Genomic DNA, 18,303 nt, shown 5'->3' on the forward strand with positions numbered 1-18,303 from the left:
AGTCGACTCTCTCTGTACCCACTGGGTTCCAATCCTTACTTGTGGATGAGACGGTGGTGCAGGTGATGGGGGTGGGGTCCCAGGAGGCTGGGGGCCCAAGGATAAGGCCGATGGCAGAATGGAAGGTCACGTATTCCCTCCAATATTCCCCACATTTTACCAGATGAAAGTAATCACAGAAGACCTCTGGGCTTCAAGGATTCTGAGAGGACAAAACGGACATGCAAGGCTTGGCAAAAATCCTAACCAAAGTGTCATCCAGGTGAACAAAGCAGCAGGGTAGAAGGCAGGTGGACACCATGGACTGGAGGTGGGGACCCAGGCCAAGGCTGGAGCTTACTATTGAGGGGAAGGCGTGGGTTCTCAGCGAAGGCCCTGCGCAGCAGGCCTCATCCTGGAAACCTTCCCCACGCTGCCCGCAGCCTCCACTGTGAGTGAGTGCTATTGAAATGACCCTATGATGTATCCTTGGCCTAGAGCAAGCTCACTTGATTCATGGAAATCTCACTTCTACAACCAGCATCATGCAGAGGTTGCAAGCACTGGCTTTGGACTTTAGCTGACTTTATATGTTCTGGCTTTGCAGTTTACTAGCTGTCATCATTTGGGCAAGTCACTTAAGCTTGCCCCTGCCTCAACTTCCTCATCTTTGAATTGGGAATAATAGCAGTCAGATGCCAAAGGTGAACCCCAGTAGGAAAAGGGCCGGTGACTCTGTCCAGGGCTGGACACAGCTCCTACCCTCTGGCTGGTTGCACGCCAGGACTGTGTGGAGAACAGAAGCCCAACCCTAGCCCCACCTCCCTCCACAATCCTCAAGACCCTTGGAGTCCCCCGCCCAATCCCTGTCCTTTCTTGCTAAAGGGGTGCAGCCTTCCAGCATCCTCCCGGCCTCGGTGGCCCTCAACCATGAGCTCTTTCCATGAACAGTGTGACTCAAAGGCCCCGGTCATCACCCGCCACCACGCCTCCCCCACCCCTGGCTTTACCCTTTGCCCTCTAAATAAGGAAGCCAGCGCTGCCAGGCCAAGGACTTCTGCCCGATTTGGGTCCTGGGTGGCCTCTCGCCTCCCTCTTCCCCTGGGCCCCCAGCCAACTCCCCCTCCCTCAGAGGTGCGCCCTGCCCACTTCATTCCTGCCTCATAGTTGGAATGACAGCGGCTCCCAGAACCTGTGGGGTGTGGGGAGGGTGCCGGGGGTCTGGGGAGGCAGCCAGGCCCTGGAGCAGGTTAATGTTACAGCCCTGGATAAGTGAGCTGGGCCACTTGACGTCAGGGTGATGATGGGTGGCGGGGAGGGCCGGGCAGCTGAACTATAAAGACAGGTCCGATCCGATATAATCAACTCGGGTCGGAGCGAGCGGGCCAGCCAGGCAGCGTCCCCAAGCCATGGTCCCTACCGGCCGCGGCTCAGCCTGGGTCCCTCTGCTCCAGACCCAAGTGCCCAAAGCCGGCTTTGGTTTCATGTCAGCAGCCTTCAACTGCCTTCCAAAAATAAGCCCCTGCCGCCATGCCGAGGGGAGAAAAACAAGAAGGGCGGTATTTTTAGGGCCATTAATTCTGACCACGTGCCTGAGAGGCAAGGTGGATGGCCCGGGGACAGACGCTGCTCATCACTATGTCCCGGGGAGCAGGACGTCCGCAGGGCACGCTGCGGGCTCTCGTCTTCCTCGGCGTCCTAGTGGGCATGGTGGTGCCCTCTCCCACGGGCACCCGAGCCAACGGCACGCTGCTGGCCTCGAGGGGCTGGGGCACCCTGCTGTCCAGGTCTCGGGCTGGGCTGGCCGGAGAGATCGCCGGTGTGAACTGGGAGAGTGGCTACTTGGTGGGGATCAAGCGGCAGCGGAGGCTGTACTGCAACGTGGGCATCGGCTTCCACCTTCAGGTGCCCCCCGACGGCCGGATCAGTGGGACCCACGAGGAGGACCCATACAGTGAGTACCAGCCGCAGCCAGCTGGGGAAGCTGGGGGCTGGGGCTCCAGCAGGTCTCTGGCGCCTGGGGTCCTGTGATGCAGGGGGAAGGGGGATTCTCCACTTGGGTGCCCACTAGCTTAGCCACCTCCCCGAACTCGCTTTGCTCCTGCAGGATGCATAGGCAGAGGTCTGAGCATCCTCTGACATCAGCCCACAGAGCCCCTGCGGCATTAATTTCTTCAGTATTTCAGGCATAGCCATGGCCTCGTAGGACCACCGGGAACCCCCAGCCAGGGAGAGCCACAAAATGAGGGTGGAGAGAACTGCCAAGGATGCTTAGACCAGATTAGATGTGAGCTGCTTTTTATTTTGCTTCCCTCTTTGAGAGGAAAGGCAAGTCGTTTGCAAAATTTCCAGCTGCAGCTTGTTCTTTTCTCTAGTTCAGCTTGCCCCCAACCCCCACGCCCGCCCTACAAGTTGGTGGGTTGCTGTCTAGATGGGCTATCCCCAGGAGGGGATGGGGCTGGAGAATCCAGGGCAGCCGTCAGATTCTGTGTGGCTGCAGTGTTTGCACGATTAGATGGGCTGAGATGTGTTGAAATGCAAGGAGACATTTTAAACAAAGCTAATCAGAATTTACTTTTTTTTAATCCATGCCAAAGACCTCATGTGATTAAGCCCAGATTCGAAGCTACCCTTAGGTAGATGCCCAGGTGGCCACTGGGATCTCTAACTCCCATGTCAGAACTTCCCCCTTGCAAAACTCGATTGTTAACAGTTCGGTAGAATGGACCAGACTGGCAACCCAGCTCCTAAAGTGAGATCAGGGTGGAGGCGATAGAAGGCCTGACTTTCTGGAAGCAGGAGGGTTGGCCTAGATGCCCTTGGGGGGGTCACCTTTAGGTTGACATCCCACTGTGCTTTGCACAATCCTGGGGTAACACAGCCCCCGTCTATTTGGCAGGCCTGCTGGAGATTTCCACGGTGGAGCGAGGTGTGGTGAGCCTCTTTGGGGTGAAGAGCGCCCTCTTCGTCGCCATGAACAGTAAAGGAAAATTATACGCCACGGTGAGTCCATCAGGCCAGGGGAAGCTTCAGGCTGCACGAGGCCTGCGTGCGTGCTCAGTCGCTCAGTCGTGTCTGCCAGGCTCCTCTGTCCATGGGATTCTCCAGGCTGGAGTGGGTTGCCGTTTCCTCTTCCAGGGGATCTTCCCGACTCGGTGATCGAACCCGCACCTCCTGCATTGGCAGGTGGACTCTTTACCACTGAGCCACCCGGGAAGCCCCTGCATGAGGCCTGAAGAGTGTGCAATTGAAGAAAGTAATGCAAACTCTTGAGCAGAGATATGCGTATTTATCTAGAACGAGGAGGGGGCTGTGGGAGGAGCCGGTGCGAGTGAGGTGCTTGCAGCTCTGTGCTGGATCATGTTTTTGTTGATCCCACCTGTCGGAGCCTTGTAGCAAGATAGGAACCGTAGCTCAGAGGGCCATAGGGTCCAAGGGAAGCCGGAGTTCTGCATAAAGCTGCTGTCCAAGCTTACGGTCAGTCCCTGAGCTGGAGAGGCCCAGAGAAGCAGACCTGTGTTTCAGCCTAGACACGCTGCGCCCATGAGCCACACTCCAGCCACGAGCACAGCTCGGGGAGAAGAAATGAAGCTCTTTTCCTCACCTTTATCGGTGCATAGACATCTCACTTTAAGGTTTTAATCCTTCTGACCTCTGATCCCTGGCGCCAGAGAAGCATGCCCCCCACTGTACCCACTGGGCTGGCACCAGCCCCCACTCTGCCTTCTCCCATCACCCGTCACTGCTGGTGGGGGCAATGCTAGCACTTGGGTTAACCTCCCCAACTTTCACGTTTCCCCACTTCTCTGCTCTCTCTGACCCCTTCCTTCCTGGGTCTCCCAGCCCATAATTTTGGCATATTCCAAAACGTGGACGGGGAAAGCATTCCTATGAAGGCAGAGACACTGGGAGTTCTCACGACTGAAATAAGACGGCTAAAAAGGAAGACCTGTGAGCCACGGTCAAGGAATAGCAGAGTGACTATTTCTGGGGAGGGTGTGGAGGGCCGTTCTACCCCTGCGTGGGGGCAGATGGGAGCAGGAAGTGAATGTGGAGGCTCTGGGACCCGGGGCCGGCATCCAGGGAGGCTGTCCCAACAGACCAGGTCTGTGAAATACCCGAAGCGGGAGCCCAAGTGGCCTCAGCCTGTGATCTGCAGCGCTAACACCTCTCTGTCTGGATTGGTGTGTGTGGAGACAAGGCGTGCATCAGAATCAGTGAGCCTCTGAGGACAAGTACTGGAGGGCAGGGAGGCTGGAGCTGGAACTGCGTCCTAGTCTGTACCTTGAGAGGAGACGCTTCTGCTGAGGGCCTGCAGGCATCACCTGCAGAGCACAGAGGCAGGTCTGCACACAGACCCGGGGTCCCACCTGCAAAGTGAGGTTGAAGATCAGATGCACCTCTCGGGGCTGCTGGGGAATAGTGCTTAGAGAGCATCCCCAGGGCTCCTGACAAACAGTAGGTGCTCAATACAGGGGAGTCATTTGTGTTGTCTCAACACTGCCACGGGCTCTGCCCCCCTCCTGCTAGAGATGAGTCTCCTGGGAGGAATCTCTGCATCCACACCACCTTGGGAACTTGTCACAGGCCAGATTTCTGAGATGCTCAGTCATTAGGGCTGGATTGGGGGGCCTGCATATATTGGTTTTTATTCTTTAAGTTTCCCAGGTATTTCTGAGGTGCAAGCAGGCTTAGGGGCCACCAGGCTACATGGGCTTTGCAGGGCAGGGAATCCTCGCTGGCCGAGCGTCACACCAGCGCTGAGGGCTGCCGGGAGATGAAACCAGTCTGCGACGGGGATCCTCAGATGTCCTTTTCACCACTCTCTGCGTGTGTGATGGAGAGGGCGGGAGGCCCCTGGGGCCAGCAGGGCTTTGATGGAGCCAGTGCCCCACCCGGTACAGCAGATGGTCCCCAACAGCCATTCCCAGCCACCTGAGTGTTGCCTGGATCCCACTGATTGCAGAGCCAGGAATGGGGGCCATTGGCTCTGAGCTTCTCCACAATGTGAATCTTTTGGAAGGAAGCACAGATTCTATCAACCCTTATCTCTGCCACCGTCCTTAACAAGCTATTTAGTATTTCTTTCTCCTTATCCTGAAAGAAATTTAACTGTAAGGTGGGGGAAGGGCACAAACAGAGGGTCAGTGTGTCCACTTCCCACTTGAAACCTGGAGTCCCCGTAGGAGAAGCCAGGGAGGCTGGGACCAGCAGCAGCGCTGGGAGTGGACAGAGCATTCCGGGACCACGAGGATGGGGAGGCTCTGAAGCATAGGCTAACCCCTGATGCTCCAGACACCCCTGACCCTCACTCCTGGGTAGATGACTTCAAAGGGGGTCCACAGAACTCACCTAAGAGACAAAGTCCAGGAAAAAGGGTGGCTCCCCTGGGAGGAGCCCTGCCCACCGTCTACACCTCCATCTCCTCCCCTCATATACCTCCCAGGGGGATCTGCCCAAGGGCGCCTTCTTGGAGGGGAGATGGTCCTCCCTGGAGTCCCAGACCCACCACCAGATGCTCCTGAACTCCCTCCCCCACCCTGCAGTGCCCCCCAGGGGCTGTTATCACAGTCTGAAAGAACAATTGCCAACTGATCCCGGAGCCAGGAAGACTCCTGGTGGATGGTGATTTCATTCACACCATTTCCCTTTAAGCCCCTGGAGCTGTCTCCCTTCCCTGCATGCTCAGCTGCTACTGGGGTCCCTGAGCAGGGTTTCTTCTGGGGGGTGAGGACCCCTGCTGGGGGGAGAGACAGAGGGAGGGGCAGGGAGCAAGGTAGGAAAATGAGTATACGGTGTTAGTCGTTAGGTCATGTCAGACTCTTACGACTCCATGGACTGTAGTCCACCAGGCTCCTCTGTCTATAGGATTCTCCAGGCAAGAATACTGGGATGGATTGCCATTCCCTTCTCCAGGGGATCTTCCCAACCTGGGATTGAACCCACGTCTCCTGCATTGCAGGCAGATTCTTTACGGGAAAATCCAAGGTAGGAAAATAAGCGCCAAGAAAACCCACCTAGAGAGTGGGCTCCCATGGGTCTCATCCCTTGGAAGGAGGGGTGCAGAGCCTGTGACAGTGTTTAGACAATATTAAACAGCTCCCCTATATTGAGCACCTACTGTTTGCCAGGTGCCCTAGGGATGCTCTCTGGGCAGTACCCCCCGGCACAGCTGGGAGGCACGTCTGATTGTCACCCCGTTTTGAAGATGGGACCCTGGGTCTCTGAGGTCTCAGGTGAATCAGGTTTGTGTGCAGACCTGCCTCCACAGGTGATGCCCTAGGCCTGCAGCAGAAACGCACCAGCTGTGCAGACTGACACCCGGGTTTCAGCTCCTAGCCTCCAGCCACTATCTTACTTCCGGCAAAGTCTCTAACAATCTCTGAGCCCAGACCTCTGCTTCCTCTGATGGGGACGGAGGCAGCAATCAGTGACTTCCAATCTCCTTGATCTTTTTCAAATTAAAAAAGAAAAAAAAAATCAAAGATCTCCACCTGACTGTTAGAATCCTTCAGCTGAGAAAAGTACATAGTGACGAAAAGCTACTAGGAGTTCAGGTATGCTTCTCAGTGATTTTGGTTTTACTCAGTATAACTGTCTCCATCCTTTTCATCAATGGCATCTTGACAACAGGCAAAGCACAGCATTTGTTTCACCCACAGAGGCCTTCGGTTATTTCCTGGGGCGTTAACCTGGTTATTACCTGGGGAGGACCAGGTCTTTCTCTTGCTCTTTGCTGCTTCTCTCCTGTAGCGGGAGATGGAGTCTGAGCAGATGGGACAAAGGGTCACTGGTGCTAACAGTATATGGAAGGGTCAGAGATGGGCCCCCAGAGCTGGGGGCGGCTTGTGCTGCAGCCAGGGGCCCGGGGAGCCCTGCAGACAGTGCCAAATGGCTTTGTCTGCAGCCTGCCTGCTACCCAGGGCGATGCAGGAATGAGGAGTGAGAAGCCCAGCAGGCCCGGTGGAGGCATCTTCAAACGCTTCTAAATTGCCAATGCAATTGTGTGTTAGGAACAGGGATTAGAAAGGACAGGCGTCTTCAGAGCCGGGAGGTGCTGTTTCTCCATTTCAGCTAGGGACCGAGAAAGCAGCAGTTGTGCTCCAGGAGGAGAGGGTCTTGGGACAAAGAGTTCTCTGGGTTTTTTCTCACCTTCCCCCTCCTTATCCATGCAACCCCCTCCCCAACTCACACGCCCATAGACAACCAGCAGTAAAGAGGGCTTATGGCCTGGGAAGCCCTAGAAGAAAGAACTTTAAAGACAAGGAGACACTTCCATCAGTCCGGTGACCTATTGAACAAAGACCACAGTCTGGGATGGCTTTCTGGTCCACCTCAGACTCTGAGGGGAATTTCTGCCAGCGGTAACTCACGCCAAGACCCCTGTATGTCCCACCCACCCCTGCAAAACACCCCTTCTCCACTGCCAGAGCAAACGTTTTAGATCTCGGGTCCTCAGAAGTCCGATTAGACCTACATGGAATTTAAGACATTGTCAGGCTGGAGCTTGGGGCCTGGCAGGCCCCGGCAATGTGATCCGGGGGAATTATTTTCATTTGTTCAAGTAATAATATACGGTAGCTGCTTTTCTTAACACGGCGTTCGCTTGGCTTTTCTCACCAGAGCTGAGGAGCCAACATTCCTGAGCCACGAGACTTGGCTCGGGGACACAAACGGTGAGATGAAGCGAGGGGATGGTCCCGATGCCAGCCTGAGCATCCATGGGGCCGTGGAGCATCGGGCTGGAGGGAAGAGTTCAGGGCCACAGTCTCGGCCTCCTGCCCCCAGCCGCGTGGCCACCTGAACACCAGGGATGGAGCAGAGGGGCTCAGAGAGGAAGGGGCCAGGGAGAGGCAGAGACGCTTTCAAGCAACTTCATCCATGTCTCTCCTCACTTTGGATTCACACAGAATTCTGGGGAAGGCTTCAGACAGTAAAAAATCTGCCTGCAATATGAAAAACCTGGGTTCGATCCCTGGGTCGGGAAGCTCCCCTGGAGAAGGGCATGGCAACCCACTCCAGTGTTCTTGCCTGGAGAATCCCATGGACAGAGGAGCCTGGCGGGCTACAGTCCGTGGGGTCGCAAAGACCATGACACGACTCAGCAACTAACACAATACGGGGTAGGCTGGCGACATGAGGTGGGCTGGAGCAAAGCGACGGAGGTCAGAGACCTTCTGAAAAGTTGGGGAAGGAAATTGAATCATCAAACCTGATGAGCAGAGACCAAAGCACCACGTATAACACCACATCGTGCACATCTAAACAAATACGTTTTAGAAGATCTAGACCTCAGCAAAAGCGAGATTCTTCTACTGGATCAGGGCAAATGCTCTGAATTTCTGGCTCCAATCTAGCTCAATTCCTCTCTCTTCCTGTCCTGTCCGCCAAGACCTCTGCCCCAAGATCTGATTCCCTCTCTAGAGTTTGCAAAGAAAGTGAAGTCACTCAGTCATGTCCAACTCTTTGCGATCCCATGGACTGTAGCCCACCAGGCTCCTCCATCCATGGAATTTTCTAGGCAAGGATACTGGAGAGGGTTGCCATTTCCTTCTCCAGGGGATCGAACCCAGGTCTCCCTCATTGTGGGTAAAGGCTTTACCATCTGAGCCATGAGGGAATCAGAGTTTGCAAACCTCACATGAAACCTCTCCCTTAACCACCGTTTAGATCAGAAATGAATTCTCCTGGAAATTGGCGGGCAGGCTGCTCTCCAGGGTCGTAAAAAGTTAGAATCGATTGGTGGGTGGTCAGGGGGCTAGACAGGACTAGAGGGAGAGCACAGATCAATCTCTGATACAAAGCTTCTCCCAGTCCATTTTCTGGGCCATCTTCCATCCTCAATTCCCTCCCCTTTTTCACTAATCCACTAACATGACAAGGTAATATCAATACATGAACATGGTTTAAGGGGTGGGGAGGTGCAAAAGAATACACCATGTAAATGAAGTCTCACTCTCACTGTTTTTTTGTTTTTTGGGGGGTTCTTTTGGCCATGCCGTGCAGCATATGGGATCTTAGTTCCCTGACCAGGGATCGAACCCATGTCCCCTGCATTGGGAGCTCAGAGTCCCAACCACTGGACCACCAGGGAAGTTCCTCCCTTTCACTGTTGTCTCAAAGACCCAGACTCTCCCCAGGACAGCACTGTCACTAGGCCTCACGTGCCAACCATCCTAGGACCTAGAAGAACCAGCATCCCTGTGTGTGTGCTTATGTTGGCATCATATTTTAAAATCACACAAACAGGAGCAAACTCCCCACACTGTTTGAATCTTGCTTCTTCACTGAACCATATGCCTTAGGGGCCATCTCAAAACAGTGCACACAGGGGTTCTGGTTTTTTTATGACTGAGAGCATTCTGTGTGTGGCTGTCCCATCACTGAGCTAAGTATCGCCTGCCTGATAGACCCTGAGGCTGTTTTCGGTCTCTCACTGTTAAAAATGATGCTGCAGTGTGTGACTTTTATACACAAGTGGGAGTGAACCTGTAAGATAAATTCCTAAAAGTGGAAGTGCTATAAAATTATAGTTATTACATTATTCTGACAAATAGTGTAAATTTTCTCTTGACAGAAGTTATAACAATGCAAATACCAACACATCCAATGAGAACCCCTAGTCCCCATGCCCTCACCAATGAAAGTCTCTTATCAAACACAGTTCTCTTTGCAACCCAACAATTACAAATGTGATCTCATACTGTGGTTATGTTTCCTTTAGGGCTTCCCTGGTGGCTCAGATGGTAAAGAATCTGCCTGCAATGCAGAAGACCCAGGTTCCCAGGCTGGGAAGATCCCCTGGAGAAGGGAATGGCTTCCCACTCCAGTATTGTGGCCTGGAGAATCCCATGGACAGAGGAGCCTGGCGGGCTACAGTCCACGGGGTTACAAAGAGTCGGACACGACTGAGCCACTAACCCTTTCACTTTTTTTCTGTTAGGCACATTTTCTTTTGTTTAAATGCCACTTGTATTTCCTTCTGCGAACTATCTGTCTATAAATATCCATTTTTCAGTCAGTCCATGGTTCTGAATATAGTAACAAAATTCAATCTATTGCAAAGTATATTATAAAGTATAATGCACTGTAAATATTTTTTTATTCAGTTTGCTCTTTACATTCTTATTTTCTTTAAGGTGACTTCTTTTTTCCAGGCAGAAGTCTAATTTATTCCTCTTGGGTTTTATAATGGCCTCCAGTTTTTTGTGTCCTGCGTAGAAAGAGCTTTCTGACTTTTTTTTTTTAAGATTCTTGTCTCTCTTTTTTTCTTTAGTTTTTGGTCCTGCCTGCATGGCTTGTGGTATATCAGTTTCCAGACTGGGAATTGAACCCGGGCCTTGGCAGTGAAAGCGCCGCTAGGCCATCAGGGAATTCTCCTTTAGTTTCTCTTTTTAGCATTTAAATACTTGTCCCTTTGGAATTTATTTTAGAGTTAGGAATAAAATCATACATCAAATTTTATTATTATTCCATTATTATTATTATATAAGATAGTATCCAGTTGTTCCAACACCATGTTTTCTCCAGTGATTGGAATTGCCACTTTTATTTTATATGCATTTTATGTTCATGTTTGGATTTACTTCTGGATCGTATTGTTTGTTGAGCTGCACCAGACTGTTAATTCATGCATCATTATTTCTGCTCAACTTTGACCATTGATCCTGAATTCACTTTTTCCTGAAGCTTTGCCCATGGACAGCCTTAGGTCCTGTGGTTACCCCGCCCTCGTGTGTCCCGAGAAGCCCCAGGAGTGCGGGACCAGAACCCGATCAGCTCTGTGCCCCTCTCGCCCAGGCTCACCCCCTACCATCACTCAGGCAATAAATGCAGGGCTTAGAAGCTAAGCTGTCCTACAACCCACCGCAACTTTTTAAAAACTATTTATTTTTGGCTGCTCTGGGTCTTGGCTGCTGCAGGGACATGTCTCTAAACGTGGAGAGCGGGGTCTGCTCTTCGTTGTGCTTTGCGGGCTTCTCACTGAGGTGGCTTCTCTTGTTTTGGAGCACGGGCTCTAGAGTGTGCAGGCTTCAGCTGTTGCCACTCCCAGACTCTAGAACACAGGCTCAATAGCTGTGGCTCACGGGCTCAGTTGCTCCAGGGTACATGGAATCTTCCCAGACCAGGGACCAAACCTCTGTCCCCTACATTAACAGGTGGATTCTTAACCACTAGACTACCAGGGAAGCCCCCACAGCAAGTTTACAGGAATGATGACCCCGGGTAAGACAAAGCCTTTAGTGCTTTTACTTTCAACTAATCTATGAATCAGTTGGAGGAGAATCATTATGGCAACTACAATTATTTTTTACTTTGCTGTGTGCGAAGCCTTATACCAAGGACTCTCCATGCATCATTTCAGTGAATGCTTCCTCCAATTCTATGACAGAATTGGCCTCACTGCTCCCATTTTACAGATGAGGAAGCTGAGGTTTAGGAGGTAGAATCACTTGCCAAATTCACATAGGTAAATAAGAGGTGAATCGTCACATACGCTTCGCCTACTTTGATTAGCTTCTTTTTCCTACTTTGGGACATTCCTTTCTTCATTCTGTAAATATTTTTGCGTACCCATAACAAGAAAGATAAAAACTTGTGAAAAACAGAACTCCCTGGTGCGATATTCAGAAGCCAGTTGACATGGCTGGTGCAGACTTGCAGAGTCATCGCAAGGAAATGAACATCACGGGAAGGTGCCTTGTCAACAGGAACCCAGGGGTGTGAGAGGGAAAGAGGGGAGGCCTTCATTCAGTGATGAGGTAGCAAAGCGATGGGTGAGTGGTACCCAATGTATTACCTAGACGATGCCCATTGCCCCTCACTGGCTCTCGCTGCATCCAAGAGCTATCCCTTTGTGGGCATCCATGAGCCCCTATTAGAGCACCATTCATCCAGTGTCACCTGCTCAAAAGGACAGAGTCCTTGTCTCAGGGAACTGGGAGTCCCCTGGGATGGCGCATTGTTTTCAGTGCTGTCAGACTGGTCCACTCGGAGTCCTGAGGAGCCAGCTCATCACCCTCGTTCATCAGAGAAAGAGGCTCTCGTCCACCCCATGCCGGCAGGGTAAAGCCAGGCACTCGTAGTACGATTCCTCTTGAGAAGGTCAGACGACACCCCTGGCACAGTCGCTCAGCCATTGAGTGGGTTTTTTATAGCCGATGGCCTCAGTCGGCAGGAAGGAGTCAGGTATTATGCTTAACTCTATCTCAGTTTCATTCTGCATTTCTCTAAAGACCAGGTCCCAGGCTTTCTGGCCCCCCAAGGGAGCGAACCCCACCCGAAGCCCAGAAATCCCCCGAGCCGGGGGCAGTGACCCGGGTGGGCTTGAATGGAGGACCCTCTCTTTTCTAGGAATAAAGGAGGACTTGGGTGATTTATTGGGGCTGAACTTGTCAATGTGTGATGGGAAGCCTGGCCCTCAGTTTCTGAACAGGCTGTCCTCACACAACTCGCTCCAGAGGGGGCCCTTCATCACTAGCCCCAGACTCCGTGGCACCACGGGTCCCAGAGGGGACCAAGTTCTGTTCCCCATAAAGTCTCTGCTCATCACCATCTCATTCCTGCCTTTCTCTGGAGAACAGTGGATTCCAAGGGGGCACCAGGGCTTCCCAGGTGGCTCAGTGGTAAAGAACCCACTGCCAATGCAGGAGACAAAACGAGACATGGGTTCGATCCCCGGGTCAGGAAGATCCCCTGGAGGAGGGAATGGCACCCCACTCCAGTGTTCTTGCCTGCAGAATCCCATGGACAGAGGAGCCTGGTGGGCTACAGTCCATGGGTTCACCAAGAGTCGGACATGACTCAGCACGCATGCACAGGTGACACCAGGCACCTCTAGGCTCAAAATCAAAGCCAAGGATGGGCCTTTTAAGGGGCAGCACACTTGGGCCTTAACCTGGGAAAGATGGGATGAGGGATCCAACTGGAGAAAGAATGACACCTTCCAGATGCAGGTGTGCTGGGAAGGCCTTAGAAAGTCATCCATCTCAACCTCCACTCGCCTGCCCCTCCTGATGGTCCCCCAGCACGTGGTGTGCAGAGAAAACAGGTCTGGAGGGGATCCGGCTGCCCCAAGGTCACACAAGTGAAGCCACTGACCAAACCCCACTTCTCAGTCCTGCTGCACTAGATCCTCTCCCAGGGAGCTTGAGAAGACAGCTTCTGTCCCTTCCTGGTGACGACTCTGAACATAATAAATTATCATCCAGATGTTCAGTAGACTAAGTGTCCGCGACCGGCAGTCCGGAGCACCCCCACTCTCCACGTGACACAGGCTGTCCACCCACACCCCTGGGCCTGAGTTTTCTCATCATGAAAGGTGGGCAGGTGAGAGGGGCCCACGAGAGCTCCAAAGGCCCCCCTGTTTTCAGCTTCCAGGCTTCTGCTCACCCAGGATGGCTCAGAGCTCCCAGCGGTCATTCGATTCGGGGAGGCGAGGGGCCCAAGGCCTGCTGGGCTTCGTTCATCACTGATGCTCTGCCGTTTGTCCATTTCCTCCGCAGCCCAGCTTCCAAGAAGAGTGCAAGTTCAGAGAGACCCTCCTGCCCAACAACTACAATGCCTACGAATCGGACCTGTACCGAGGCGCCTACATCGCGCTGAGCAAATATGGACGGGTGAAGCGGGGCAGCAAGGTGTCCCCCACCATGACTGTCACGCACTTCCTCCCTAGGATGTGAGGACCCCGGAAGCAGGCTCACAGGTGGAAAGCAATGTCTTTTCTGTTGGAATTTTGCACAAGTGGGCGGTCCCCCCTCCCCCTATGCCTCCTGAGTCAAGCTCCTTCTCTGCTTGGGACGGGGGGAGACCTGAGCCAGTTCCCAGAGCCACCGGACCCCATGGCGTGTGACCCACCCAAGGGAGGGGTTGCAGATGGGCTCCTAGAATGGCAATGGATCGATCCCACGCTCTGACCTCGACTGAGGGGAGAAAGTCTAGAGACACTCGTGGAAGAGGACCCTGGGCGCTGGAAAAGGAGGGAGTGTGTGCTGACGTATATACATCTTGGTCTACATGTACAGACATCTTGGTGTATGTCATCAGAGCCGAGGCCTCTGGGCATCTCCAAACAGGTTTCTTCTTCCAGGCATCACCAGAATCTGCCTGCAAGGATGTCACCTGTTGGCCCAGCAGGATCGATGCGTGCTCCCATTCTGCCTTTTTCCAATCACCTTCCCTCTCAGAGGCTGCTGACCACGTGGGTTGCCCCGGGGGCTGGGGCAGGAAGCAACTGTCCTCTAAAGTGCAGAGAGGGCAGGGTGACCTGGCCTAAGATTTAGCTGCAGACCAGAAAGAATGAGCGGCCACTCGAGGCATCCTGAGTGTGAGGGCTCTGGGGACCCTGGGACACCTTGTCGGGGAGGCTGGGGGAGACGATGTCCCGTTTTTTTGGAGGAGAGGGTCGGAGCAGTGTGTGAGGCAACTGGTAGAAAACCAGCTAGAAGCAGCAGAATGGACGGGGTGTCCTGGAAGAGCCCTTCTGCCCAGAGGACTCGAGAGCTGTGCGTGGCTCCAAGAACAAGCTGGGGCCAGGCTGCCTGCCCGTAACTTTTCCTCACGTTGAACCGGGTCTTATTTTAACCTCAGATGACAAGGATCCTAATAATGGCAACCTCTTTGGCGAGCATCGAGGGGTACAAAATAGGTCATGAAGGAAGTAGAGAGGTTTCGGACTTCAGATGCTAATTCCTCTCCAGCAACGTCCAGGAAACTCACCCAAGTTCTCATCTGATACTCTCACTTCCTTCTCAGCCGACCTCCCCCACACACGCACCGGTGCCTGGATGCAGCGGAATTGGGCATCGTGACGTCCGGAGTTTGCCCCCCTGACCCCCTACAGTAGGAGAAGAGTGATAATCCGGTGAAATGGAGCAGCCCAGCTGAAGCGGCTCCTTGCTGCCACAATGCCTTCTTGCCTCCCGACCTCTGGGAGTATTTAAAGCAGAGGTGCCCCAAGCGACTATAAATGTTGTCCGCCTGGAGCCTTTGGATGCCTGAGCCGTTGGGACGTTCCTAAATCTGAAACCAGAGAGACCCGTGTCGGAGCGCACATATTTTCGGCGGACGTGGACGGGCGGGTTACAAAATGAGCTGACACCCTCCATGACTCTCAGAGGCCCCGGCCAGCAAGACCAGCCCTTCCTCTGCTGCAAATATCCTCGCCTTTGACACACCTCTCTATTTGCAGATGCATCCAGCTATAGATAGAGCTGGGATGAGCTGAAGGCAGGGGCTAACGATCCAGGGGAGAGACACCCTGCTGGTCACCTCCTCTGCCCAGCACATATCAGGGCAGGCATGTGCTGGGGGAGGGACAAGAGGCTGCACCAAACTGGGCAAAGATGCAGCAGACAATGAGAGCTCCGGGTGAGAGAGGACGCAGCCAGGTCTTGAATGGAAACTGGACGGAGCTGGGGTCTTGGTCAAGCAGAAGGGGAAAACATCAGTCCATCTTGACTGGAATATTTCAAGTGTAGGTCTGCTTGGAGGCAGGGGACAAAACGGATTGTTCTTCAGGAGGTCTTGTCCTGAGTAACTGGTCTGTTTAACAGGGTACGTCGGAAACCGATGTGATCACAACCTGAGTGGTGGGTCAGCTCCTGATAGGATGCAGTGGCGTGTAGGAGGTCTGGATGGGGACAGATGGTCCGCAATCTGAAGAGGAGAAGGAAGTCACAGGTCCCAAAATATCGGTTCCCTTCTCTCCCACGTGCTAAGCTCTCTTGGCAGAAGGCTCTTCTATGGAGAGTCATGAAGCTAGATCTTTCCTGCAGCCCCCTAGAGGCTGATAAAAGTGCCCAAATCCTGACCAGGAGTTTCCCCAAATGTCCACTCCCATCTCTGATGGGATGCCCAGGATCGGGCAGGCTTGATGCCCATCACTCCAGTATAACCCGTTATCCAACGTCCCTATGGGCAGGTGGGCGTCTGTTCTCACTGGTACCCAGACCCATGGTGTACTAGTGTTTCAGTACTTCAAAGATCACCTCTGATGTACGGCTGAATCACTGACTCTTTAACATCCTTCCCATCCAAAGGAATTCTCCCCGGGCTTTCCCTCTGACCTGTGGGCAACTGAGGCTTAGGGAAAAATCAACCCCCATCCATAGACACGGGGCCGGGGCAGAAACAGAGTGAGGTCTGCACAGGTGTGCAGAGTTCTCTCCTTGCTCATCCCCAACCGAGGCCCAGGCCCAGCTGTCAGCCCCATTGGATCCAAAAGGCTGCAGGGAGGTGGCAGAAGCAGGGGAACAGAGGTGGACCCCACCTTCCCGCCAAGCATGTACTAAGAATGTCTTGGGTCCTCCCTCCACCAGATCCTGAGCTGTGACCCCAGGTCATGCAGTTTTTGTAGCTAAATGGCCTCTGCTCTACCACAAACCATCTCTAGGAGCTCCAGGCAAGGGCGGAGCTCCAGGAGCCCAGAGACTGCCTTGTTACCCCTTCAAGAACAAATGATGCAGCACAGAGCAACAAGGTGCTCCCCCTGAAGGGGGCTTCGCAGCTGGGACGGCTCAGCTCAGGACAGAGAAGGGGGGCCAGCCCATGAAGAATCTACCCCCTCCCCGGCAGCCATAGGCAGACCGCAGAGGAAGCCAGAAAACGCCCTGCTGGTTCCTGTAGGTTTCTCACTGCCTCCTGACCCTCCCTCCCCACTTCCCAGTGGAAAAGCAGCACACAACTCTGTGATGGCCTCTCCATCATTCTTCTCCTTCATACCCTCCCCTCCGCCCCCACATCCCACCGCACCTCCAGCGCACACCCCAGGCCCCTGGTCAGGCCTGTTCTGGGGCTTAAGAAAGAGGGGAGGTTCTCCTGCCCTCTGTTCCAGGCGACAAACTTCTCTCCTTCAGACACATCGCTTTCTTCCCAGGAATTCTCTCCCAGTTCCATCCTATCTGGAAGCAGGTGGGACTCTCCAGCCCAGGCTGGCTCCGCCCCTCTCTGGTCCTGGATCTCGGACCCTTCCTCATCCTGAGAGAGTCCTAGGGGAGGAAGGAAATGCAGGCGGTCGTAAGGTGTCAGTCTCCTTCCCCCCAGAGTTGGACGTCTATCGCCTTTGCCCACTCTGGGCCACAGCTGCTAGTACAAACCGAACGCGGTCACTGGCCTCCGGGGTGAGCTCTCTGCCCTCCCTTTCCTGTTTGCCCCTTTTCGTGTGGAAACAAGCTAGATCGCTCCTACCTCTTTCTATCCCAATGCTTTCCCCCAAGGGCTCTGGGTCCTTCACCACCAAGGAGGTGTTCTCTGCCACTCACCCCTCCCACACCTGCGAAGTGGGTCGCTAGTATTTCTGCCCTCTCCTTTCAGCAAGAACCTAACCATTCATTGTGCTGCCTCCCAGGAAAACGCCTATGGTAGGAAAGTTAGGGTCAGGGCCAGAAGAACAGATGGAAACACTGAAATCTGTGCTTGCCCCAGAACTGGTGCATCCTCTTCCCTGGACAGGAGGCAGGAGTGACTGTGCCCACAGCCTCCCGAATCTGGTCTACCCTGCAGACAGCTCACACAGACCCGTGTGTGGATGCCCCACTGAACGGCAGATTCCAGCACCCACACCGCTGGGACTTACGTGGGTTCTCCTTCCTATTAATATAAATCAATCAGTACCTCAGGCTGCATCCCAGGGCAGAGCCTGGGTTTAGCAGGTAGGAAAACGCAGAATTTGTTCAGTCACGTGCTTGTAAAATGTGATGCTTCTATTTTTTTTTATATGTATGTGCTATGCACAAACCATATCGTGTTCCAGCAAAAAGGAAAAGGTCTTTTTATACGTTCCTCTAAACTGTTTGACTCCACCCCTCCTATTAAAACCGACAACAAATCTTTGGGCTGTGGTTGATTCTCCTCTGGATTCTTTTTCTCCTCTTGAGGAGGGAGGTAAATTGGAAAGAGAAAGCAGGAGTGCATGGTGCTGTGGATTTTTAAGGCCACAAGTAGTCACGTGGGTCGCTTCATCCATTCTATGTTTTACAGAAGGGAAAATACAGCCAAGGAGGGAGATGGACGATACAGTCGGCCATGGTAGACCAGGGAAGCCCTGGTGGGCCAGAGGGCTTCCCCGGTGGCTCAGCTGATAAGGAATCCACCTGCAATGCAGGAGACCCAGGTTCGATCCCTGGGCCGGGAAGATCCCCTGGATGGGGAAATGGCAACCCACTCTAGTACTCTTGCCTGGGCAATCCCATGGACAAGGGAGCCTGGTAGGCTGCATCCCTGGGGTCACAAAGACTTGGACACAGCTGAGCACGTGCACACACACAGTGTCCAGGAGCCTGGTTACGCACACTTCTGGGGCCGTCGGCCACACTCGTTACTCAT

At 53.5% G+C, this 18,303-nt stretch overlaps 1 protein-coding gene across 1 annotated transcript; it reads left to right on the forward strand.

The window, feature by feature from the left end:
• The first annotated feature begins 1,359 nt into the window (after positions 1-1,359).
• On the forward strand, positions 1,360-17,858 carry FGF6 (fibroblast growth factor 6). The gene is made up of 3 exons (XM_055396287.2): positions 1,360-1,933; positions 2,879-2,982; positions 13,485-17,858. The coding sequence occupies exons 1-3, from the start codon at positions 1,588-1,590 to the stop codon at positions 13,659-13,661; spliced, it is 627 nt and encodes a 208-aa protein (XP_055252262.1). The 5' UTR covers positions 1,360-1,587; the 3' UTR covers positions 13,662-17,858.
• The last annotated feature ends 445 nt before the right edge of the window (positions 17,859-18,303 follow it).

The sequence above is a fragment of the Moschus berezovskii genome, chromosome 6 (assembly GCF_049115385.1).
Source record: "Moschus berezovskii isolate FMDL1 chromosome 6, NW_MosBer_1.0, whole genome shotgun sequence".
Classification (NCBI taxonomy): domain Eukaryota; kingdom Metazoa; phylum Chordata; class Mammalia; order Artiodactyla; family Moschidae; genus Moschus; species Moschus berezovskii.

Excerpts from the sequence above, each read along its gene's own strand:
- FGF6 (XM_055396287.2), top strand. The coding sequence starts at position 1,588 with ATGGCCCGGGGACAGACGCTGCTCATCACTATGTCCCGGGGAGCAGGA. Across the intron at positions 1,934-2,878 it reads CCACGAGGAGGACCCATACA|GCCTGCTGGAGATTTCCACG; the intron begins GTGAGTACCAGC and ends TCTATTTGGCAG. Across the intron at positions 2,983-13,484 it reads AAGGAAAATTATACGCCACG|CCCAGCTTCCAAGAAGAGTG; the intron begins GTGAGTCCATCA and ends TTTCCTCCGCAG.